Source organism: Triturus cristatus, chromosome 5_1, assembly GCF_964204655.1.
Source record: "Triturus cristatus chromosome 5_1, aTriCri1.1, whole genome shotgun sequence".
Lineage (NCBI taxonomy): Eukaryota > Metazoa > Chordata > Amphibia > Caudata > Salamandridae > Triturus > Triturus cristatus.
This window is the reverse complement of record NC_140587.1, coordinates 19,370,980-19,398,177: the sequence shown is the minus strand read 5'-3', so window position 1 is coordinate 19,398,177 and position 27,198 is coordinate 19,370,980. Positions and strand designations below refer to the sequence as shown.

The 27,198-nt window shown below is 41.9% G+C and overlaps 1 protein-coding gene across 1 annotated transcript in view; it reads right to left on the bottom strand.

Moving 5' to 3' along the window:
- LOC146829977 (fish-egg lectin-like) overlaps positions 1-26,745 on the bottom strand; it is a 44,724-nt gene extending 17,979 nt beyond the window's left edge. The window contains exons 1-4 of the mRNA XM_085604006.1: positions 26,707-26,745; positions 20,855-20,867; positions 17,272-17,514; positions 10,865-11,204 (exon numbers count right to left, since the gene is read on the bottom strand). Of these exons, the coding sequence (XP_085460132.1) occupies positions 10,865-11,204; positions 17,272-17,514; positions 20,855-20,867; positions 26,707-26,745 (635 nt within the window). The remainder of the gene's footprint in view (positions 1-10,864; positions 11,205-17,271; positions 17,515-20,854; positions 20,868-26,706) is intronic.
- Positions 26,746-27,198: the final 453 nt, after the last annotated feature.

Genomic DNA, 27,198 nt, shown 5'->3' with positions numbered 1-27,198 from the left:
GGAACAATTATATCAAACAGACTATTCAGGTCAACCCACAGCACTTTTGACAATTTCACAAACCTATCTACCTGCCTATACCACTCGACGGGCTTTTCTCTCAATCGAGGGAAATCATTCGTAAATGATAAAATATCCTGTCTAGTCCATGGGACATGTACATATCCACCTCCAGGTATTTCTCTCATAGGATAATTATCCACTGGTTTCTCCTTTTCTCTCACTGGAAATGCTGAATAAGTCTTATCTCCAGATTCTTCTCTTTTCTTGTACCACCTATCCTTCCACTTTTCTACATCACCCCATTTTCGCAATAATGCGATCATTTCTTTAATCTGTCCTGTTCTACCAACACCATTCAGATTTTCAATGTCTTTATCTGTGAAATCCATCCTGTAAGACTTCTGCAAAGTTTTCACTTTATCAATGTCAACTCCCTGCTCATTCGCTACTGCTCTTAACCTGTCATGTGTATTTCTAGCTCTCCAGGTGATATTCTTGCACATAAACAACAGTTCACCATCATGATGATTTTTTAGAATTTCTGTAGGAATTGTCCCTGCAACAAGCTCTTCTAATTCTACACGTAACCTGGCCACATCAATTGCCTGTGAATCTTTATCCCTTTTTTGAAGAACTTTCATCCATTCATTCAAATCTTCAGCTGTTATTTCAGTAGATTTTCTCACTGGAACCACTTTCTTTTGCGGTTCTAAAATTGGCATCCCTGAACAACTAGCTTCACTAGCATCCAATCTCGAATTAGACTGTACCTCTAATCCTTCACTACATGTGTCATGTCTGGATTGTCTCAAATCCTCATTTTCTATCCTTCTTCCTGAATCTCCTGAAGGACCAGCCAAACTTGTCATTTTATTTCCAACATATGGAATCACCAAACCATTTTCACCTATCCTCTGCTTATCAAAAACAGGCATAACTGGACCTATTGTTACAGGCACCGTAACAGCTTCCAGATTCTTTGTCAGCTCTCTTATCTTTTCAGACAACTCCGATGTTGTTCTAGCTAATTCTCTCGTATTCTCTTCACCACATCTTTTCTCTCTCTCCTTTTCCCTGAAAGGATTACCACTTCTTAACTCAGGTGTCACATTTTCTGTCTCAATGATACGCAATGTATCTCTTATCGGAGAAACAACTGGTGTGCTCTCTTCTGGTTCTGGTCTATATGGAGGTGGTCTCTTGTAAATCATGTCATTCAAGACCTCATCCTCATACTCATTAACTCCATATCTTTTCACTTCTGCCTCAGGAACCCTTTCTTCAACTGTTCTCATAGGATATAACCCCTCTGACATACTAGCATCCCGCCATCTCTTCATTCGATCATGATGAGTTTCACGATCATGTCTCCTTCCGAACATGTACCTATAATTTCCTCCAGACCTCTGCTTTTCTCGCTCATGTACTTCCTCTTCCCATTCCACTAAAGCCTCAAACTGTGTCGGCTTTGGTCTTGGGTCAAGACACAACATCTTTTCCCGTAAATTTTTCAATACGGCCAAATTAAATGAACCATGTTCTGGGAATGCTAGGACACCATCCTCCTTAGTATACCTAACCCAATTCTCCAACCATATACAGGTATGATACCCATATCTCGCAGCCATAAAGGATGCAGGCGTTTTCGATGGAGGTAACAATTCACCCTCTCTTGTTTTAACATCTTTATCCTTGTCAAACCACTTTTTGATCTTTCCGAACAAGGTTTTTTTCTTTTTCTCTTCTTGGTAATACATTTTAACTTTTACCAAACCTTTCTAATCCCTTCCGTATTACAACTGAATAGTACGATATTTTATCCAATAACTGCGCGACTCACACTAACGCACCAATCCTGGAGCGTCTACGTCACTAGAATCCCTTCCAATCCTTGCGCGGCTCACACCAACGCACCAATCTCAGCACGAGCACTGTACCGATCCAATATCCAATCAGAGCGCGGTCTGTTTGACGTCAGTAGTCGCTGCAGTCTCTCCTGCTCCTGTCTCCTATCACTCGTCTACCCCTCCTTTACAAAACGTTTCAGTAGACTTCGTGTCAAATTCTACAAAATCTATTAGTTACAACATATAAACATCTCCATTGTCTGCTTCGCTAACCACAGAATAGTAAAGAAAATCTATTTCACAAGAATCCCGTCTTTCACTCACTTCTGTTTCAGTACGGAATTAATACTTTCGTTGACACAGTAGCACATCCCTCTACTCTGCCCTTCTAATATGTATTCATTAACTGTTTCCTCTAGGACTGCTCCAAAGAGTTTTACAATCAACTAAATACTTATACATTCACGCACATTCATACAAGGAAATATAGTACATACATACAAAATCCTGCACACGTTAACCAAGCAGCTTACCTCTGCCCAGTCCTTCAGACAAGCTTAGAGAATACCTATTACTTCTCCCGCGATAAGCTTTAACGGTGAACCTTACGGATCCCTGGGACTTAAGACTAGAGTTTCACAGATAACCTTCGCTACCATACGCACTCCTTATATACCAGAAATATATCCCTAATAGTAACACACATCGATGTCACTGATTCCGAACCAGACAATGTGACGCGCAACTTCAATTGTCACACGTTTTTCCTGCATACATACAGGACCAACAATCCCGTCTTTCCCGAGAGCAGTATATACTTCCCTCTGCCCTACTACGGAACTGCTACTAGCTCCCAAGTTCCAGAAGCACTACGTATAACTCAACACGACGACGCCAACATATAATATCAGTACATATATCAACATCAATCAATAATCAAAAAGCCAATGTACAAGCAATCTAATCAGATCAAAACAATCTCCAAAACCATCCTAATTCTGCTACAAGGAAATTGATCCAGATCAGGGTATACTAATTCACCTTACTTCCACGGATAGAGTAAATTCACAGTTACACGCACATACACTCACCATACACTTGGGCCCATTTTACTAACATACAATCAATTACTCTATTACCACTAAACCTGTGGAAAGAAAACTCTTCTAAACACCCTGCATCTGCACCAAGGTCGATAAGACCTAAATGGAATTGTCTTGAGTCATGATTTAAACAACAATTTAAACAACAATAATCAAAATAGAATACTCAATAATTGACAAGAAATAATCACCAACACTGTATTAAAATAATGATAATTTTATCTAAAATTAGTCAAGGAAAATCAATCATAGCAAATCATTATTCTCATAGTTACCTATTCTAGCTAAATGTCAAAATGGGTCAGGACAAGTCTCTCAGTAGAAGTCTCCCGAGACGCCGTCCTCACAGCAACGATCCTCACCAACGCAGGTTTGGGAAGAAGTGGCATAGATGACCAACACCCTCTCTAGTCTAACAATATTTATAATAAATCTAACAAAAATGTTTTAGATATCCGCTGAACCACTGAGCAGAGCGAGAAGGAAAGGATGTAGCATCGCTACATTTGGAAAATCTCCGCTCAGAAAAAATCACAAAAATAAAAAGACGGAAAGAGAAGACTCAATTTTGAAAATGTTTCTTTTTTACATCCGCATTTCCTCGGAACCAGCATTGTGATCACATAGTTCATTTTGGCTCCCTTGTCCTCCAAGGTTACTAAGATGCTTTTGGATGCTCGCCCAGAGCTGCTGTCCTCACGGAAAACTTTCAACCAGGCGAAAACTGTGGTCAGATGACTCTCGACCATGTTCAGCAAGGCCTTCTCATCACAAATCGACAACTCAAGAATAGGCTTTAAATGGCAGCCATTTTCTACCAGGCCAAAACGCACAATCTTAATTAAAAGAGACAAAAACAACATTACCACAGCATAGTGATTAAACAGTGTTAACCCCACTAATACCCTTATGTGTATGTAATTATCTAGCCTTTGCAACACACGAAAAGCATTAGTACACGATGTTTTAAAAACGTTTTGTGCTTTAAAATAAACAGCACTCAGCAACATTTATTTAATAAACATGCACATTATTAGTAAGCACACGAACGCATCCCCACGTATAGTTTTCTCTTGTAAGTACGTATTAATTAGTCAAAACATTTACACAAAACAAATAATTAGTAATTATAATTTAATAATTTTAATTTCACCACGTATAGACAAACTGAAGCTTCAAAAACCCGATAAATTTTCAACAGAAAACTCTGCTCCAGCAGGTGCGCAGGTGTTCCTGTGATCTATGTTTGGTGACAACAGCCAGTGTTTTTGTCTGAACTCGCACAAATTACTGTGAACCTGCTAATAGGAGATCGGGGCTTCTGGTACTTAGATGGGCTGATGGGTACAAAGGTTTGTCTGGTGATTTATGTGTTTTCCTCCAAACTGCTGCATTTCATGCTCTGAGAGTACAATGTATGTCATTTGGATTCTGGTATTGTCTGCATGACAAGTACTATTTAATTTGCATAGTATGCACAGTATTTATGATTCATGTAGTTTTGGTCTATGTTTTATGTACAATATATGCAAACATTTTATATAATACTGTGTGGAGTCTCTTATGTGGTGGATTTATTGTGTTACTGGTGTGAGACTGTTGCGCAAATGCTTTGCACATTGTCTCCCAGATTAGTGTGACTGCTATTGCCCAGCTACCTACGGGGTGAGTAGGGGTTATCTAGGGCTTGTAACCCCCTTACCCTGACTAGAGTGGTGGGTTCTGCCTGGCTAAGGTGCATACCCTAGCCAACCAGAAACACCATTTCTACCACTACAGCTTAGATCTTGTCCACAGCAGCAAATTAGGTTCAGCGGTACCTCACAGAGAATGTACTAGCACCATGGAGAACTTTTTGACTAGAACGTGCATCCTTTCACCCCTGGAGGAATCCAAGCTCTAAACAAATGTAGAAATCTCTTAGGCAGGTAGCTGACCTTCTCTGGGCATGAAATTCAAATGTCTTCCACTTGGAGCTTGCCACCAGAAAATCAGAAGCTTCACCAAGACCTGATCCGGCATCTATCCAATGAGGTGGAGCTCTCTACGGCCACAACATGCTTCCTTGTCCTGCTGAGGATCTTTGACTTTCATTTCAGAGTCTATGGGGCATATTTAGGAGGGCCTTCGATCATGCTCGCACCAGGCAATGTGGTACATGCATGACGCAAAACCCCAAGTGCCCCAAGTGATATTTATGAAACCACAGAAAGCCACTTCACGTGGCTTTGAACGGCTTCACAAATATGGAGTAATGCAACGCAGCGCAAACCGCTGCATTGCCTTACTCTGTGCAAGGGTGGTTGTGGTCCATGGGCATTATAGTGGGTGTTCCCACACAACTCCCATAGTTTGTGATGCATTCCCAGATTTACAAGGACCTGTAAACGTGGGAATGCATCAAAATCTTACACCGCCCCATGTGAAGCGTAACATGGAGAAATGTGGAATTGCTCCTGCTTTTTCCACTTTCTATGTGTGCTGTATGCTGCAGCACACGTAGAAAGTGGAAAATGCCTCTATGAACTATTTTTGTGAGGATGGTGCCCCTTACAGCACAAAAACCATCCTGCCTGTAAAGCAGGCACCCTTGCATCATAGTGCAAGGGTGCCTGCATTGGAGCTGGGCTGCCGAAACAGGGCCAGTGCAGAGTGAAAGGACAGGAATCTACCCTATTGGATTAATATGGTGCATTCCCACCCTTGCACTGTGAAGCAGAGCAGCGCAGCAAGGTAACTTGCTGCGTTGCCCTTCACCACCATTCTGGCAAATACGCCCCTATATCCGAAGGTAAATCTTTCAACCAGGTTGAAACTGGTTTCTATATCTGAACATGCGCTCCATCACTGTGAGTCTTAAAATGCACTTCTATACAAGTCAAGCGCAAATAGTTGACCACTGTTGGCGCTTACTGCTTTTATGTGGTATTTTTAACCTTAAACTTTGAAATTACTGACTAGTTTTTCATATTGAATCTTTGATTTAATTGTGTCATTTTATTTATGAAAATATTCTCTATTTGTTTTAATTAGTGTGGGATTTTTCTTGCTTTGTGTTTTGACTTTATTGCTGTTTTGATACTGAATAAATACTTTAATCTTTGCCTCTACATTTAGCCTGCCTGCTCCGTGCCATAGCTACCACGGGTTGAGCACAGGGTGTTTTAGTGACAGTGCTTATTATGTGGGGTGGGTACCTCCTCCCCTCACCTAATACTCTTATAGTGGAGATATGGTGAGTGGATCATTGAAAACACTTTTAATCTTGCTATCCAAACTAGTAGGTAAATTAAAATAAATTGGAGATGCTTGGAAATAGATGTTGAAGGGTGAGTACAAAATAACTTTTATATTTTATATCATAAAGTTAGTATCATATTTTAAGAGAGGCGCAGGTCCTTATTAGACTAAAAATGAGACCGCTTTAGTGAGTTATATTGAGTGTGATAAAACCAGCTAGTATACAGGTCAATCATTGAAAGATGTATCACATTTTAACAGCGAATCACTAAAGTGTTGAGAATCATTCACTTTAAACTTGTTTGGAAATGGAAGAAAACATTTTGCTTAAGAAATGGATTCAAGAGTAGTTATTTATAAGTTGTAGTGTAGGCCGGATGTTGACTAAAATAATATTCACATTTGCAATCAACATGTGACATGACTCTATTGTCCCTACACATATGGTGGCATCCTAGTGATGAAGGTGGCTTGTAATGTGACTTGTACTACTAATGAATGCAAATGTTTAGCCCTCATGTACGCCAGGGTCTCAAATGCAAACTCATGGGAAGTATTGGGAAGAGTTCCTTGCTATCTACAGAGGCAGGCAGGTGAAGGACTGAGTGGATGTCCATCTGCACCAGCAATGTGACGGTATGCATCATGTGAAAGGATGGACTAGTCAGGTGAAGGTCTGAATCATGATGAAAGGATGGACTAGTCAGAAGAAGGTTTGAATCATGATGAGAGGATAGACTAGTCAGAAGAAGGTGTGCATGATGGTGAAAGGATGGACCAGTGACAAAGGTATGCATCAAGGTGAAAGGATTGAACAATGAAGTGAAGGTATACATATTGGTGAAAGGATAACCCAGTGACTAAGGGATACATTATGGTGAAAGGATGGACTAGTCAGGTGAAGGTAAGCAGTATGGTGAACGGATGGACAAGTGACATGAAGGGATGCACCATCGTGAAAGGAAGGACCAGTGACAAAGGTGTGCATTATGGTGAAAGGATGGACCAGTTATGTGAAGGTATGCATCATGGTGAACAGATAGACCACTGATGAAGGTAAGCATCATGGTGAAAGGATGGTCAAGTGACATGAAGGTATGCATCAAGGTGAAAGGATCAACCAATGAGCTGAAGGTATACATCATGGTGAAATGATCAACCAGTGATGAAGGTATACATTATGGTGAAAGGATGGACCAGTTATGTGAAGGTATGCATCATGGTGAACGGATAGACCACTGATGGTGAAAGGATGGTCCAGTGACATGAAGGTTTGCATCAAGGTGAAAGGATCGACCAATGAGCTGAAGGTATACATCATGGTGAAATGATCAACCAGTGATGAAGGTATACATTATGGTGAAAGGATGGACAAGTGAAATGAAGGTATGCACCATGGTGAAAGGATGGACCAGTGATGTGATGGTTTACATCATGGAAAAAGGCTGGGCCAGTGACGAAGGTTTGCATCATGGTGAAAGGATAGACCAGTAATGCGAAGGTATGCATCACAAAGAAAGGATGGACAGGTGACGTGAAGGTATGCATCATGGTGAAAGGATGGAACAGTGATGTAAAGTTCTATATGATGGTGAAAGGGGGGACCTGCAATGTGAAGGTTTGCAACGTGATTAAAGGACTGACCAGTGATGAAGGTATGCATTATTGTAAAAGGATGGACCAGGGATATGCAAGTATGCCTCATCATGAAAAGGATGGACGAGCGATGTGAAGGTCTGCATCATGGTGAAAGGATGGACCAGTGATGTGATGGTATGCATTATGGTGAAAGAATGGACCAGGGATATGCAAGTAGGCCTCATCGTGAAAGGATGGACGAGCGATGTGATGGTATACAGCATGGTGAAAGGATGGACTGGTGATGTTAAGCTATGCAATATGGTGAAAGTATGAAACAGTGACCTGAAGGCCTGCATCATGGTGAAAGGATGGACCAGTGATGTGATGGTATTCATCATTGTGGAAGGATAGAAAAGTGACATGAAGGTCTGCATCATGGTGAAAGGAGTTATCAGTGACGTGAAGGTATGCAATATGGTATGCTCCATGGTGAAAGGATGCACCAATGATGTGAAGGCATGCATGATGGTGAAATCATTGACTAGTCAGGTGAAGGTATGCATCATGCTGGTGAAGGATGTTTGCTGCTGAAGGGCTGGACTAGTGAAGTAAAGGTGTATATTGTGCTGAATAGCTGTCCCAGTGATGTGAAGGTATACTCTAGATTCAAGTAGTTAATCAGTGAGGGGAAGGAATACACTGGGCTGAAGTACTGAACCACATGATGTGAAGGTAAATATTTGGCTGAAGTACTGATCCAGTGTTGTGAAAGTATACACTGGGATGAAGTACTGAACCTGTGATGTGAAGGTATACCTGGCTGAAATACTCTACTAGTGATGTTAAGGGATGCACTGGGTTGAAGTTGTGAACCAGTGATGTCAAGGTATACAATGTGCTGAATGACTGGCCCAATGTTGTGAAGGTATGTAGTGTGTTAAAAGGTTGTCTCAGTGATGTGAAGGAATAAATTGTGCTGACGACCTAGACCACTGATATACAAGTATACGTGTGATTGAAGGGCTGGACAAGTGATGTTAAGATATACATCGTGTTGAATGTCTGCCCCAGTGATGTGAAGGTATACAATGTGCTCAATGGCTGGCCCACTGTTGTGAAGGTATGGATTGTGCTAAAGGGTTGTCCCAGTGATGTGAAGGCACACATTGTGTTGATGAGCTGGACCACTGACATAAAGGTATACGTCAGTTTGAAGGACTAAACCAGTGGTGTGAAGTTATACATTGGACTGAATAATTGTAACCCTTGATTTAAAGGCATCATGGTGTTGAATAGTGAGACATGTGGTGCAAATGTATGCTGAAGAGCAGCAACAGTGAAGTGAAGGTATACATTATGCTGAAGAGCCAGAGCAGTGGTGGGAATATGTACATTGTACATTGGGATGAATGATGACTCAGTGATGTGAATGAAGACATCTTGTTGAAGGGCTGACCAGTGATGTGAAGTTATGTATCATGGTGAAAAGCTGAACAAGTGATGTGAAGGTATGAATCATGCTAAAGAGCTGGACTAGTGATGTGAAGGTAGGTATCGTGCTGAAGATCTAGACCACTGATGTGAAGGTGTGTATCGTGCTGAAGAGCTGGACCAGTGATGTGAAGGTATGTATCCTGCTGTAAAGCTGGACCAGTGATGTGAAGGTATGTATCATGCTAAGGAGCTGGACCAGTGATATGAAGGTATGTATCCAGCTGAAGAGCTGGACCAGTGATGTGAAGGTATGTATCCTGCTGAAGGACTGGACCAGTGATGTGAAGGTATGTATCCTGCTGAAGGATTGGACCAGTGATGTCAAGGTATGTATCCAGCTGAAGAGCTGGACCAGTGATGTGAAGGTATGTATCCTGCTGAAGGACTGGACCAATGATGTGAAGGTATGTATCCTCCTGAAGGACTGGACCAGTGATGTGAAGGTATGTATCCTTCTGAAGGACTGGACCAGTGATGTGAAGATATGTATCATGCTAAGGAGCTGGACCAGTGATGTGAAGGTATGTATCATGCTAAGCAGCTGGACCAGTGATGTGAAGGTATGTATCATGCTAAGAAGGTGGACCAGTGATGTGAAGGTATGTATCCAGTTGAAGAGCTGGACCAGTGATGTGAAGGTATGTATCCTTCTGAAGGACTGGACCAGTGATGTGAAGGTATGTATCCAGTTGAAGAGCTGGACCAGTGATGTGAAGGTATGTATCATGGTAAGGAGCTGGACCAGTGATGTGAAGGTATGTATCATGGTAAGGAGCTGGACCAGTGATGTGAAGGTATGTATCATGCTAAGGAGCTGGACCAGTCATGCAAGGGGTCTTCATCTGGCCCATACTAGGACGAAGGAAGATCCTCAGGAAAATGAAATTATTAAATGAAAGCATGGGGAGTTAAGGGCTTGTTTTGGGCTGAATTTCTTTTTATGTACTTTGATTGCCTGCAGAGTTTGTGGCTCCTGAGTGGGAACGTCTTTTTGGATCTGTCTTTACTTAAATGAGCCCTAATCAGTTTTCACAGCAAATTTCATTTCGTTCTGGCATTTGCTAACAATTGGACAGAATGGATGCTGGAAATGTTGTTTAATGATGTAAGGGTTTTCAATACAACATTTCTGCAAAAGCAGCATCGGGGAAAATAATTCAACATAGGTTCTTGTAAATCTATAGTACTACAGGGAAGTACAGCCACCCTAGCAGAGGAATGTCAGTGTAAAATAATGCAATCTACCTCCTCTGCCTGTGTATAGTAGACAGGGGTGCATATCACCATCCTCTCAAAGGGGAGTCAGGGTAAAATTCCTCAATGCACCTCCAGTGTGCAGCTAACATTGGACAGGGGAGCACAGATCTCTGGGCCTGGCCTCTAGTCTCTGTCCTGGCTCTGCGCCTAACCCCCCAAGGGATACTGGCTGGAAACAGATACTGTGTCACGTCTTCTGCATCACAGAACAACGAGTCAAGAGATGACTAGGCGTGGATGCCTGGAGTCATTACTTATCTTTCCAGGTACTATCCCTGTATAAGTGAATGATAGTACTGTTGGTTAGATCAAAGAGGTCTTCTTTAACACAGACTTTACCTGCGATAGAGGGCACCGGAGTTGCTCACCCCGTACACAGAACCTCTCCTGCTAACCTCAATCATGTTGAGGTTTCCATCAACGACCTCCCACTTGGTGCCACCGCAAGCGCCTCGCGTGGTGCCAGAACGGTAGTAGATGTTGTCGGTGGGATTCACGCCCCAGCAGGCTTTCGGACCACAGCTGTAGGACTTCATCTGGCCGTCAATCCTGGCCCAGGACAGTTCTGTATTGTGCTTTGCATCCTCTGCCTCCTTGGGACGCAGGCAAAACACTTCACTTCTGTGGCTGACAGCAGCTAGAAACCCATCTCCACCTGCATCGAGCTGCTTCATCATCTCTGAAAAGCAGTGAATGAGAAAGTGTGTGAGTTAAAACTGAAAGTCGGTCGATGCACCCCATGTAATCCTTCACTAAACATCTTCCCAAAGCAAAGAATAATTTCTCGTTATGGGAAGAAAGACATGATAACCAAATTCCAGGGAGGGTGGCTGTGAGTCCCACCACCAACCACATTTTACAATACTTTCACATTCAATATCACAATTTCAAAGTCAAGAATATTGACCTGCACCTATATCAACTCCATGGTTATCAACCACCAGCATATTGCCAAGATCGGCATATACAAACATATAGATTTACAATTCTTAACTTCATATTTACTTACTTTGAAGATGTGTTGGTATTTGATGTTGTGGAGCTGCTATAAGTGTTGGTCAGTCATTTGACAGACACCATGTGAGTCAAGCTCTTGATGTTATGAGACCAACCACAGAATACAAGTTGTCTGGCTTCCGACTGCACATTCTTGTATTTACCTATCACCATGTTAAATCATATAGTAGCAAAAGTTGGTGCATCACAGTGCAACACAAGTTTTGAAATGTTTGAAAATCTGTCATGCCAAGGCAGGTAAAACAGGACTACTACCATGCTGCAATGACACCCATAAGTTTTGTTTTACAGTCAAACTATAGCAAGACATATTTGTATTGATCTTTTAAGGTGATATGTAATGACTTTGAAGAATATCACCATATGAATGAATGTATTCATTATTCCAATGATTATTATTAAATGCGCAAGTGTATTGGAATTTTACCCTTTCCTTTGTATTTTTCTGTGGTGTCTTTAAGGGCACCATTTACACCTTACAGAAGTGATTGCATTTTATTTATCCTGCAGCATGCTCCTCTACTTTCAAGAATGGATTGAAACATGTTGACCAGCATGCTTAAGAAACAAATGAACATGACCATTTTCATATTTCTTGAACATAAACATGGTAATGCTCTTTTCCACTTGAAAATAGCAATTCAACACTTTTCATCGGCTTGTTGTGTGTTCAATATCGCTAACACGGTGCCATAAGTGTTTTTGCATTCTGTGCGGTCTTTTATAACACTTTATAACACATAAAGTTTACTACCCAACTTGCACCTTTATTGATCTGACTGCTTTCAATAGAGTGATGTTAATGTTTCTTGATCCGAGTGTGTGCTTTTTTGATGAAAATGAAAAAATATGACGTGTGAATTAGACATCGACTCGTGATATTTGGAGGCTCCTTGAAGTTTTAGTATTTTCTGATATTGATGCCTTTCATTACTGAACTAAACAAAAAATAGCATATTTAGGAGCTCCTTCCACTACCATCATGCCACTTTTTGTGATACAAACCACCAAGTCATATTGATACGGCAATGCAAAGCCACTTTGCATGGCTTTGAATGGCCCCATAGACATGGAGTAAGGCAAAGCCGCTCAAATCACTGTGTTGCCTTACTGTGTACTAGGGTGCTGTTCCATGGGCGTTGGGGTGGGTGTTTTCATGCAACACCCATGGATTTTGATCGATCCCCAGATTTAGAAGGCTATGTAAACCTGCAGATGTGCCAAAACCATGTGCCTCACCAGGGGTGGTGCAACAAGGAGAAATATCATTATTTCTCCTCATGATTTCAAAGAAAGCAGAAAAAGCCTGCCAAAATTGTTTTTGAGCAGGAGGGTGCCCCTTCCTGCAAAAAAACCAACCTGCCTGCAACTGAGGCACCCTGGCACTATGTTGAAAGGGGAATGCATTGGCTCTAGACAGCCAAAATGGCGCCAGCGCAGAGGGAAAGGACAGTAATGCTCCGTATGCCGTAGATACAGTGCATTCCTGCCCTTTCATTTTGATGCAAGGTGGCTCAGCAAGGTGACTTGCTGTTCTGCACCAATGAATATGCCCCTCAGTTTGCAGGAAGGTGAATATTTTTTTCTGATGGTGATGTAAGATATAGGGCCACAGGTATATAGCTTTTCTTTGGTCACAAATGGCCCAATTCACAGAATCGGGCCATTTGCAACCAAAACAAAGCATTTTCCGATGTACAAAACCCTAGTTTGCAATTCAGTAACCTTTTACCGATTTCAAAATGGGTTAGCGAGTCGGTATTCGGAAGGGCGTGTTGGAAACATCTCTTCCTAATAGCAATTCGCTGTGCCCTGTACAAATGTTTTGCGACCTTAATGTTGTCACAAAACATTAGCGTTTTAACACCAATTTTACTTTGGTGCTAAAGCTTTCGTAAACAAAAAGGGGTCCCCAAGAGACCCCTTCCCCAGTGTAAATCCACGCAAAATGTTTTTTAAGAGCAGGCAGTGGCCCCACGGACCACTGTCTATTCCTAAAAAATGAAAAGAATAATCTTCATTTTTATTTTTGAAACACATCCTGGGTTTACACCGGAACCCGGGCTTCTATGGGAATTCACAAGGGCATTATTTCAAGCACATTATCGACACTTTAATCAGCGATAATGTTATGACCGTTGCTTGTAAATATGGCCCTTAGAGTTTGAGAGTTAGAGTTTGAGTGTTAGAGTTATAGAGTTAGAGTTATAGTTAGAGAGTTAGAGTTTTCAAGATAGAACTAGAAAGTTTGAGTTAGAGTTCAAGAGGTAGAATTGGAATTAGAGAGTTAGGGGCATATTAGCAATCGGCAGCGATAATTATCGCTGGCCACATACTGCGTGCAAAATCCTAACGCCACCTAACGCCGGATTCTATCGCCCGGTCAGTGCAATATTTATAACGCGCATCACCGAAGCGATAGAAATCCCGGCAAAAGCGGCGATAGGCATAAAATATCGCAGGAATACCAGCGATATAACAAACAGTTAGAGAAAACCTTGTAAATAGGGAGAGGTGGATCTAGCATTATGATCCACCTCCCATGCAACATATTGCTAAGTCGTGAAATTATCAGGCGTAAGGAACCGGCGAAATACCCGGTTAACGCTACTTTTAATGTCGCTAGACGTGTTAGCCATTAACTAGTTAATAGAGAGTAGCCCTGTTAGCGATTATTCCCGCTGAGTTTCAGTCAGGAACGCCTACCTTGCTTCTCATTAGCGAGGTAGGCAATAAGAAAATGGGCACAAAGGCATGGATTCATGCGTTAGCATGTCCAGGGTGATAGGGCGTTAGAATTATCGTCGCTTTTAGTCCCAAAACAGACGCTAAAGCAGCGATAATTCTAACGCCGTACCTTGTAGACATACCCCTAAGAGAGTTAGAGTTTGAGATGTTAGAGTTGTTAGAGTTAGTTATAGTTAGAATAGGGAAATGCCTCTTTCTGCGTGATCACCTCCTAGTTGTGAACTGATGCTGCGGGTTTTTTACTCTGAGAGTGCTCTGAGGCCTGCTACCCAGACCTCAATGCCAGTGTTCTAAGCCCTTGCAAAGTGAATGTTGAAACGGCTACCCCCAGTTGGCATAGGCTGACTTACTGATAAGAACCTAGTATATTGTCCCCCCACACCCTCCCAAGAAGCAGCACTGGTGGTGCCACTCTGTGTGTGACAAAGTACACACATGGCTACCTGCCTGTCGCTGCAGCCTTTTGAACTGCTAGTTTCACTTTGCCGTTGAAACCAATGTCTATGCCCTCATTTCCCTTAACATTATATGTAAGTCTCCCCTAGGGAAGTTCTATGAAACCCTGGGTCAGGGAAATGTATATTATTAAAGTGGGACATATACGTTTACTATGTTCTAACAGTAAAATCTTCAAATTGTCATTTTTGCTGTGGGAAGGTTAGTACCAGTATGGCTAAGACAGAGTTATCGGCTGACCTCTAAGCCTGGCTATCTACTGAAATTAAGTATAAAATGGGTACTTTCCTGGATCAAATTCATTGTAGCAAGTACCAAGACTAATATAATGTCTTTTTTTTAAAAGGCAAATTTTAGAAAGTTGCCAATCTGTAGCGCAGTTTCTCCAGTGGACTCTCACAGTTGCTGGGCACCAGAGAGCCTTGCTCCCTCCTGAGGAGTAGCATGAATGATTCTCAATCTCAGAAAGAATGAAAACCATCTGCAGAGAGAGGTGTTACCTCCCGCTTTGCAGGAAGTCACTTATGGTGTTTTCCCAAATGGTGAGCTTCAAAGGCTTGGTGTCTTTAGTGGTCAAAAGGTGATCAAACTCCTGGATGGTTGCCTCTCTGTTCAGGTAGACAAGGTAGCAGTGGGAACAGAAAGGAGACTCTGGATTAAGCCAGAGGATTTACAAACGATTTACTAGACTCAAGCCAGTTTTTTTTAGTGTATTACACAGCACGCTGCACAACATTATCATATAATACAGCACAATACACACAGATAGTATTAGGCTAAGAATAATATTAAGAGTAAGAATAAAAGTAAGAGTTAGAGTTGAGTAAGTATAAGAGTTAAAGTAAGAATAAGAGTTAGAGTATGAAGGAGAGTTAAAGTAGAATGAGTGTAAAAGTTAGAGTAAGACTAAGTATAAAAGTAAGAATAAGAATAATTGCAAGATTAAGATTAAGAATTAGAGTAGGAATAAGAGTGAGAGTAAGGAAAACAGTATAACAACATCAAGAATAATAGTAAGAATAGGAATAAGAATAATCGTCAGATTAAGATTAAGTTCAGGAATAAGAATGAGAATAGGAAGAAGAATAGGAACAAGAACAGGAACTCGAGTAAAATAAATAGTAATCATAAGAATAAGAATGATAAAAACAATAGTAAGATAAAGATTAACATTTAGGATAGGAGTGGCAGTAAGAATAAGAATAACAGTAAGATAAGAATAAAAAGAGTAAGTGTAAGAAAAATAATAATAATAATAATAATAATAATAAGAGTAAACCAAACAGTAAAAGCAAGATTAAGATTAGGAATATGAGTTAGAGTTAAAGTTACATTTAAAGTAGAAATAGGACTTAGATTAAAAAGAATACAAATAAGGATATTAAAAATAATAGTAAGAATAAGACTAAAAAGAATAGGAAGAAGAATAGTAGGAGGAAAACTAATAGTAAGATTGAAAATAAGAATAGGAATATGAGTTATAGTTAAAGTTTGATTTAGAGTAAGACTAAGACTAAAACCAATGAGAATATCAGTTAGAATAAGAGTAAGAATAAAAAAAAGAATGAGCGTAGGACTAAGAATACGAATGATAAGAACGAAGTATGATTAAAATTAATATTACATTTAAGTATAAGAGTAGAAGTAAGAATGCGAATAAGTGGAAGAGTAAGAATAAATAGAATAAAAATAATATTGAGAGCAAGAATAAAAACACAAATAGTAATAATAATAAGGGTAACATTATGAATACATATATCAAGGATACCAGTAAGATTAAGAATAAGAATAACAAATAAGAATAAGATTAAGAATACGATTAATAGTAGTAAGAGTAAGCCAAATAGTAATAGTCAGAATAAGAATGATAAGAATAATAGTAAAATTAACAGTAAGTATAAGAGTAGCAGTAAGAATAAGAATCAGAGTAAGAGTAATAACAAACAGAATAAGAATAATATTAAGAGCAAGAATAAGAGTATGAATACAAATGATACAAATAACGGTAAGAATAAGAATAAGAATAAAGAGAATAATAGTAAGAGTATGTCTAAGAATAATAATTTAGCAGTAAGATAAAGTATTAAAAAGTAAGAATAAGTTACATTTAAAGTTAAATTAAGAGTTAGACTAAAACTAATAGGAATAGGGAGAAAAAGAATACGAATAATAGTAATTATGATAGTAAGAATAGGAAAAGGAGAAGTTAATTTTGGGTAAGATTAAGACCAAAAATAAAAAGAATATCATTTTGAATAAGAGTAACAATAAAACAAAAAATAAGAATAAGAGTACACATTTGGATGCTACCTTGTTATGAAGAGATTAATGCAAGCTTCTATTATTTCTAAGGTCTACAAATAGCATGTGTAACATTATTAAAAAGTTTATAATCAAATTATTAACCTCAGAAAGATAGAAGCTTGTGTAGGTTGTGCTGAAGTTTGAGCCTGCGTCCACCAGCTGACTGCATGCGTCAAGGGGTTCTGATCATTGACTTGAAATATAAATAAGGTTCCACCCACCTCCATTGGTCCTGACCCAGGCTCTGCCAATCATCTTGAAGACCTTGTTATTGGCGCCAACAGCCCAAACTCCTGCTTCACCGACAGTGACGTAGTGGAACTGTCCCTGGATCTTAGTCCAGATTGAATTTTTCAGGGTGAAAACATTTCGACTTTCACTCACTCCGAACACCTGGCCATTGCCAGCATCAATCTGCACCATGGTCCCAGCGACTTTATCACAGGTCAGAGATACAACAGAACCTACAGGGTGAGAAGAGGGAGAGGACACCTTGCAGCTGGGCACTGAAATTACAGACAAAAAAGCATCTCCTGCCTATTGTTAGGAATTCTTTAAAATAGACATTGAGGGCCCGATTCACAGAACTAACTTAAGACAAAATCCTAAACTTACTACCATTTTGGTATTCACAGAAGGCACTTACTCATGTTGGTATTCACAGAAGGCACTTACTCATTTCGGTATTCACAGAAGTTAGGAGTCCTAACTTTAGGACTCCTAAATGCCTTCTGTGAATACCGAAAGTCTTAAAATTATGATTTTTCTCAGTTTCATTCAACTCCTCAGCTTTTACACCTAGACGTAGGCACCACTGAGACCTATGGCTATTTTATTATTCATGCTTATTATGGCATGTTTGCATTCAGTGTGTTTCTTCTCTTTCAAAGTAATTGGTTCTGCCTTGATGGCCAGGGTTAAAGAGGGTGTGACGTGCAAAACAGAATTCCCTCAGGACATCTAACTGCTGTTAATGTACCGTGCACGTGAGCATCAGGGAGATCTAAGCTAAGTTTAATACTTATCAATGTGAGATGCTGCTGTAGTGTTCGCTGTGCAAGTCAGGTGTACAAGCGATGCAAATACAATTAAAATGGGGCCTCCTGTCTTACTGAGTAGGATAATGAAATATTGTAATCATAAATTACACATGAAATATGTAGGACTTTGTACCTCGATGCAGGGCAATGAAGTGCATTTTTAGACATGCAGCATGTTACACCAAGTGTGTGATTGGCAGAGAGTTGTATTTGTTGGGATCCTATATGGGAAGCATTCTGGTGTTTTGCGTGACTGACCACAGACTCTCCTCTGGAGAGCAGTACCTACCAATGTGACATAGGTGAAGGCTTTGAGACATAGGCATGCACAATTATATGGAGGTGAAGGGTTTGAGAGATAGCTATACACAATGTGATGGAGGTGAAGGGTTCAAGAGATAGACATGCACACTGTGTTAGAGGTGAAGGTTTTGAGAGATAGGTATGCAAAATGTGCCAGAGGTGAAGGTTTCGAGAGATAGGCATGCACAATGTGATGGAGGTGAAGGGGTTGAGAGGTAGGCATGCACAATGTGATGGAGGTGAAGGGTTCGAGAGAAAGGCATGAACAATGTGACTTAGGTAAAGAGTTTGAGAGATAGTCATGCACAATGTGATGGAGGTGAACGGTTTGAGAGATAAGTATGCAAAATATGCCAGAGTTGAAGGTTTCGAGAGATAGGCCTGCAAAATGTGATGGAGGTGAAGGGTTTGAGAGATAGGCATGCACAACGTGATGGAGGTGAAGGGTTCGAGAGATAGACATGCACAATGGGATGGAGGTGAAGGGTTTGAGAGATAGGCATGCAAAATGTGACGGAGGTGACGGGTTCTAGAGATAGGCATCCACAATGTGTTTAAGGTGAAGGGTTCGAGAGATAGGCATGCACAATGTGACAGAGGTAAGGGTTTGAGATATAGGCATGCACAAAGTGACGAGGGTTAATAGTTTGAGAGATAGGCATGCGCATTGTGACAGAGGTGAATGTTTCGAGAGATAGGTATCCACAATGTGATTGAGGTGAAGGGTTCAAGAGATAGGCATGCACATAGTGATGGATGTGAAGGGTTTGAGAGATAAGCATGCACAATGTGACAGAGGTGACAGGTTTGAGAGATAGGCAAGCACAATGTGACAGAGAGGAAGGGTTTGAGACATAGACATCCCCAATGTGTTGGAGGTGAAGGGGTTGAGATTTAGGCATGGACATTGTGATGGAGGTGAAGGGTTTGAGAGATAGGCATGCACAATATTAAATGTGACAGAGGTGAAGGGTTTGAGAGATAGGCATGCATATTGTGACAGAGGTAAAGGGTTTGAGAGATAGGCATGCACAATGTGATGGAGGTAAAGGGTTTAAGAGATAGGAAAGCACAATGTGACAGAGAGGAGGGGTTTGAGAGATAGGCATGCAGAATGTGATGTAGGTGAAGTGCTCAAGAGATAGGCATACACATTGTGATGGAGGTGAAAAGTTTGAGAGATAGGCATGCACAATGTGATGGAAGTGAATGGCTCAAGGGATAGGCAAGCACAATGTGACAGAGGGGAAGGGTTTGGAAGATAGACATGCACATTGTGACAGAGGCGAAGGGTTTGAGAGACAGGCATGCACAATGTGATGGAGGTGAAGGGTTCGAGAGACAGGCAAGCAAAATGTGACAGAGAGGAAGGGTTTGAGAGATAGGCATCCACAATGTGTTAGAGGTGAAGGGTTTGAGATATAGGCATGGACAATTTAAGTGAGGTGAAGGGTTTGAGAGATAAGCATGCACAATATGAAATGTGATGGAGGTGAAGCATTTAAGAGATAGGCATGCATATTGTGGCAGAGATGAAGGGTTTGAGAGATAGGAATGCACAATGTGATGAGGTGAAGGGTTTAGGAGATAGGCATGCACAATGAGATGGAGGTGAAGGGTTTGAGAGATAGGCATGCACAATGTGACAGAGGTGAAGGGTTCAAGAGATACGACGCCAGCACCCTCCATGCCCTCAACACCAGCCGACTACACACCTGCTTTCGGGCAACCCTGAAGCGCACCCAAGGACCCTTCTCCTGCCAGAACTGCAGATACATCAGCCTCCAGACCACGCTCATGCCCACCAGGGTAGGTCACAAAACAACGTGCGATGCCTCCTACTCAACACCCGCTCCGCCTGAAAGCATGCCATCGAACTCTGGGACCTACTGTACTCCAACTCCCCCGACGTAGCCTTCCTGAAGGAGACCTGTATGAACCCCTCCTTGGCACCAGACATCTCCATAGCCATCCCTGATGACCACAAGATCACCTGCAGGGACCGCACCAACGGAACAGGAGGAGAAATTGCCATTGTCCACAGAAACACCCTCAGAATCTCGACCAGCACCGACGAACACCTACACTTTCAGATCCGCACCGACCCCAGCACCACCCTCAGAGGAACCCTCCTCTACAGACCCCCTGCCCCCGGCCGCAGTTCAGCGACTCCATGTCTGACTTCGTAAGCATGCACACCCTTGCGTCCACTGACTACATCCTCCTCAGAGACCTGAACTTCCACCTCGAGAACACCAAAGACAGCAACTCCACCACCCTGCTCGACAACCTTGCCAACCTCGGCCTCAAACAGCTCGTCATGACTCCCACCCATTCTGCCGGACACACACTCGACCCCATCTTCTCAGCCAGCAACCACGTCACCTTCAGCCACACCAACGAACTCCACTGGGCCGACCACCGCTGCATGCACTTCACCTTTGAGAAGCCTACCACGCACCACTGCACACAACAGGCCCCCACCGCAGCTGGAGCAAAGTCACCGAAAACCAGCTTGTCACCACCCTCGCCTGAAACCCACCTACGGACACTACTGACACCGACTCTGCTGCCCTCAACCTCAGGCGATGGATCGACGACTGCGCCAACACTCTCGCCCGATCAAGAAACCCTTGAACAGACACACCAACAGAAATGCCAGCTGGTTCACTGCCGACCTCCAGGCATCCAAGCAGGCCAGCCGCAGGCTCGAGAAGAAGTGGCACCATGACCAGACACCAGACAGCAACACAGCCTACAAGAACGCCATCCGCAGACACCACCAACTCATTTGAACCGCCAAAAGGACCTCCTTGAAAGAGCGCATTGACAACAACGCACACAACAGCAAAGAGCACATCGTGAATGAATTCCTCAACCCCAGCGCCAACTTTTACACCATCCCGCCATCACAAGACCTCTGCACCTCCCTAGCCACCTCCCTCCACCGCAAGATCACAGACATCCACAACAGCTTCAGCACCAAGGCCCCCTGGCAGACACAGACACCTCAGACTCACCGCCCCCCAGCCATATCGACATCGAACCCCTGCTTTCCTGGACCGAGGGCAATGACGAAGACACCATCAAAATCATGAACACTAGCCACTCCGGTTCACCTTCTGACCCCTGCCCACACAACATCTTCAACAAAGCAAGCTCCACCATCGCTCTCCATCTCCACAAGATTATCACCGCTCCTTCGAGACCGCCACCTTCCCGGAGAGCTGGAAGCACGCCGAGATCAACGCCCTACTCAAGAAACCCAAAACTGACCCCAAGGACCTCAAGAACTTCCTGTCCATCTCCCTCCTCCCGTTCCCGGCTAAAGTCATCGATAAGTTTGTCAACAGGCAACCGCCGACATCAAGACCATGATGGACAATGAAGAAACCACGAACCTCATCCTCCCGGACACTCGGCCTCCTTCGACACTGTCAGAAACCACACCCTCTGCACACGCCTTCACAACACAGGGATCCGCGACAAAGCACTGGACTGGACCACCTCCTTCCTCACCGGCAGAACCAAGAGTGTCCGCCTCCCCCATTCCGCTCCAAAGACACAAAGATCATCTGCGGCGTACCCTAAGGATCGTCCCTGAGCCCAACACGCTTTAAAATCTATATGGCACCGCTCGCCAACATTGCCAGATCACACAACCTCAACATCGTCTCATACGCCGACGATACCCAACTGATCCTCTCCCTCACCAAGGCCCCCACCACCGCCAAATCAAACCTCCACAAAGGAATGAAGGCAATCGCCGAATGGATGACGATCAGCTGCCTGAAACTGAACTCGGACAAGATAGGAAGTTCTCATCATCGGATCCACCCACTCAGCCTGGGACATCTCATGGTGGCCAGCCGCACTGGGAGCTTCACTGACACCCACCAACCACGCACGCAACCTGGGAGTCATCCTGGACTCCATATTGTCAATGACCCAGCAAGTGAACGCCGTCTCCTCCTCCTGCTTCAACACTCTCCGCATGCTCCACAAGATCTACAGATGGATCCCCACTGGTACCAGAAGGACAGTCACCCAGGCCCTCGTCAGCAGCAGATTGGAATACAGCAACGCTCTCTATGTAGGAACATCAGCCAAACTCCAGAAATGACTACAAAGCATACAGAACACCTCTGCACGCCTCATCCTCGACATCCCCCACCACAGCCACATCACAGCCCACCTGACAGACTGACAGACCTACACTGGTTCCCCATCAACAAGACGATCACCTTCAAGCTCCTCACCCATGCTCACAAAGCTCTCCACAACACCGAACGACTCACCTTCTACACCCCGAACTGCCACCTTCGCTCCTTCATATCATGTAATTTGAGATGTCATCAATGATGTCACTGACCATGTCATGAATGATGTAATATGTGACATCATCAGCAGTGCATTGCGGGCGCGCGAGTTATAGTTAGCAGAACTAACAATAATGGAGGAATTTCTATGTTTTTGTACGAGTGAAATGTCCAGCTAACTATAACACCCCTGAAACCTATTTTTTTTCTGTAAATTTCTAAGGTTTTTTAAATGCTAATTTCTAACTATAACGTCTCTGAAACTTATGGTTGTTTCAGTGAATTTCAAAGCTTTTTTAAATGCTAATTTCTAACAATAACGTCTCTGAAATCTATGGTTTTTTCAGTGAACTACAAAGGTTTTTTAAATGCAAATTTTTAAGTGTAATAGTAGTTATATCTATAGTTTTGTACTGATTTTCTACAGTTTCTAACTGTTTATTCATAAATATTTTATTCATTAAATAACATTATATATTTTTCTGAAAATTGCAAAAAATAAATTACAAAAAAATTAAAACTGAAATATTGTTTAATTTTTTTATTTTAATATATTTCCCAAAAATGTTCAGAGTCGAGCACCCAAAGCGCACACATCACGGTGGGTGCGTAGAAACAGCTGCCATTTTAGAAACGTTGTGAAGGATCCGCGTACGGTGTGCGACGACTGCGTGTTTTTCAGTTACATCATATACATTTAATATTACGTGATGTGCGCGATTGGTATGCAACCAGTCCGTAACTCCTGCTCCCACGCATTCGTGGCACATGCGCATTACAGTACGCGGCACTTGCGCGGTGGCGGGTCCCGCGTGACGTCATATACGTACTGGGGTGCGCTGGGTGCGCGACTCCTGCAAAAATATTTTATGTTCTAAAATGATATGTATGTGTGTTTAATATACATATTATGGCAAGAGACTATCTAACATATTCATAAAAATAATATATTTGTACTATAATAAACTTATATTATTTTTAAATATATTTTCGTGAAGTCGCGTCGGGTGCATGCTTCGTGAGCGCAGAGTGCGTGGATCACATGTGACCTCAAAAAAAAAGATTTCATTGGTTCATAACATTTCCCACTGTAACTATTGAAGGACCCCACCCATTTTAATCATTCTTTTTGGAGCATCTTTAGAGAGACATCTCTTTTCCTACAAGAACCCTTTTTGCTTGTTTTTTTTTGTGTTTTCAAAACATATCAAACAAAATGGCATCTGGACAGCAGCAGCAGGAGGAAGTATCTTCTGAAGAAGAATTCTTGCAGGAGGCACCACGTCCACAGAGGCCGGAATCTGTTGTTTGGAAATTCTTCACTTTTCCACCTGGAGAGAAGAAAGTAAATGCGAGAAAGGTTACGTGTAAAATTTATGACTGAGTCCTGTCAAGAGGCAGTGGGAAAAAAAATACTCTTGTGGCACTGCTTCTATGTACAAGCATTTCTGGACCACACATCCTCTCAATCTTGCTTGGGAGGAAATGAGGCGAGCTGCTTTGAGCCCCTCACCTGCTGTGGCAAGTACATCTGGAGCGTCCTCAGGAACACCTGCAATGGACATTAGGCCAGAATTCGCCTTTCTCGAGCAACACTGCGCGAAGTGTAAGAAACGTATATGCTTCGGTGAGCAGTCGGTGGATGCAGCTTGTGCTGCGCAATGCAACCATCGCTGTTAATTTTTTTGTTTTTTTGTTTTTGGAATGATAAGTAATTCCAAATGTTTCCTGTTTTATTCGTTCTTTTTTTTGTTCATTTTTTGAAAAAAACAAAAAATACAAAATTGTTCAAAAAAATAAGAAAAATACAAAAGAAAAAAGAAGAAAAAAGAAAAGAAAAGAAAAGTGTGAAAGTTTGGTTGAATATATGTATACAGCATGATTGACTGAAAGAATGCATTAGTAGTGTATGGTGAATTTATAGGTGAAGATTTATGAGGAAGTACTGCAGTGTGACACTGCAAGCTCTTTAGCTGCACTGCACTGTGGCACTTCCGAAGCACAGGGATGTGACATATGTACATGAATATGTTGCAACTCTGTGCTTCCCTCTGCACTGCTGCACAAACAGCAGCCATGCGGTGACGCAGGCACCCTTGCACCATGGTGCAAGGATGTCTGTGTCGTATGGAGATTGATTTTGTGCAGGAAGGGACACCTTCCTGCACAACAACAATCAGTAAAGGCATTTTCCTCTTTCAATGTATGTTGTGGAATGCAGCATGCATTGAAAGAGGAAGAAATGAGGAGAAATGAAAACAATTCTCCTCGTTGCTCCTTGCTACACCAACTCTAGGATGGCGCAGCATTCACACACATCTCCAGATTTACGATTTCTCATAAATCTGGAGATGTTTCTTCTACTATGGGTGTTGCCTGGGAACACCCACAGTAACACCTGTGGGACGCCCCTTCAACGCAAAGTTCTGTGTATGAAGGGGTCGTATTTACAAGGAGAGGAAAAACCACACAGGGTGGTTTTCCTGTCCTTTTAAATATGAAGGAGTGCCTGGCGCCATCACTACGTTACAAAAAGTGACGTACTGGTGGCGCAGGGTGCTTGTAAATCTGCCCCATAATTGCTTAGGTATTGGAAGACTGATACAATAAGAACATAGTGCTGGATGGGTGATTGAAGAAGTGCATGAGACTGACAGGAGGTATCCTACGCTGCATGGGTTATACTTCAGTATTTAATGGAGTGGACCAATCTGCTTAGAGATTAGTAGGGATTATGAGCAGAATATTTTATGTGTACTTGTGTTGGTGCCTATGTCATTTTATAAGAGTACCACTAGTAACTGGAATGATGACAGTTCTGCAAACAGAGTGAACACTTAATTTAGAAGTGCTTACGTATTGGTGGAGTGATAGGATAAGTAGATAGAGGTAAATAAGTGATTAAAGAAGTGCATGGGACAGACTGAACGATTTCTACACTGCATGCGTACTAACTGGGTATTTAGAAGAGTGTATCAATAGTATGTAGCTAGTTAGAGGTCTGCTTGGATAGTGCACAAAATATTATAGATGTACTTGTGTTAACAGCTAGGCCATTCCATAAGTTCATAACTAGTAACTAGAATAATTACAGTATTACAAACAGAGTGTATAGTGAATGTATAAGTGCTTAGGTATTGGTGAAGTAATAGGATAAGTAGATAGTGCTGGATGGGTGATTGGATACATGCATGGGACAGACAGGAGGATTCCTACACTGCATAGGTACTAACTGGGTATTTAGAAGAGGGTATCAATATCAAAATTGTAGCTGGTTAGAGGTGTGCATGCATAGTGTACAAAATATTGTACCTGCACTTGTGTTTTTGACTACGCCATTCCTTAAGTATACGACTAATAACTGGAGTAATTTCAGTGTTGCAAAGAAAGTGCGTGCTGAATTTATAAGTGCTTAGGTATTGTGGAGTTATAGGATACGTAGATAGTGCTGGATGGGTGAATGGAGAAGTGCATGGGACAGACAGATGGATTCCTAGACTGCATAGGTACTAACTGGGTATTTAGAAGAGCATAACAATAGTATGTAGCTGGTTAGAGGTCTGCATGCATAGTGTCCAAAATATTGTACCTGCACTTGTGTTAGTGGCTAGGCCATTCCTTAAGTATATGACTAATAATGGAGTAATTTCAGTGCTGCAAAGAGAGTGCATGCTAAATGTATTAGTGCTTAGGTATTTTCAGAGTGATAGGATACGTAGATAGTGCTGGATGGTTGAATGGAGAAGTGCATGGGACAGACAGAAGGATTCCTAGACTGCATAGGTACTAACTTAGCATTTAAAAGACTGTATCAAAGCTATGTAGCTGATTAGAGGTCTGCATGCATAGTGCACAGAACATTGTAGCTGTACTAGTATTGGTGTGTCTATGGTTTCGAGAATGGTAGTCTGTATTTTAGGGTGTGAGGAGGTGCATCAGATGATCAAGTAGATGATGTCATCAGTGATGTCATTTGAGATGTCATCAGTGATGTCATCAGTGATGTCATCAGTGATGTCACTGACCAGGTCATGAGTGATGTAATATGTGACGTCATCAGCAGTGCATTACTTTAATCCAAAAAGCTGGCGGCCATATTGGCCTGGTCACGATGTGAAAATTCAGGAATTGATACAATAAAGAAAAGAAAACAAGTGTTAATATGCACACAATGTCATTTCAGCATATCTTGCCCATGACCACCATACCTGTATGTTTGTCAACGTGACTTATTCATAATAAACATACATAGAATTGCAAATACCAACATAAACAATGGACTACACATTACTTTAAAGTGAAAGGCTATCGGCCATATTAATCTGGGCACGTTGCATATTATAATGGTTCTTACACGAAAGAAAAGGAAAAAAGGGGTGTTAATATACACACACTATCCCTAAATAAAGTTCTAGGGCCCGATTCACAGAACTAACTTAAGACAAAATCCTAAACTTACTACCATTTTGGTATTCACAGAAGGCAC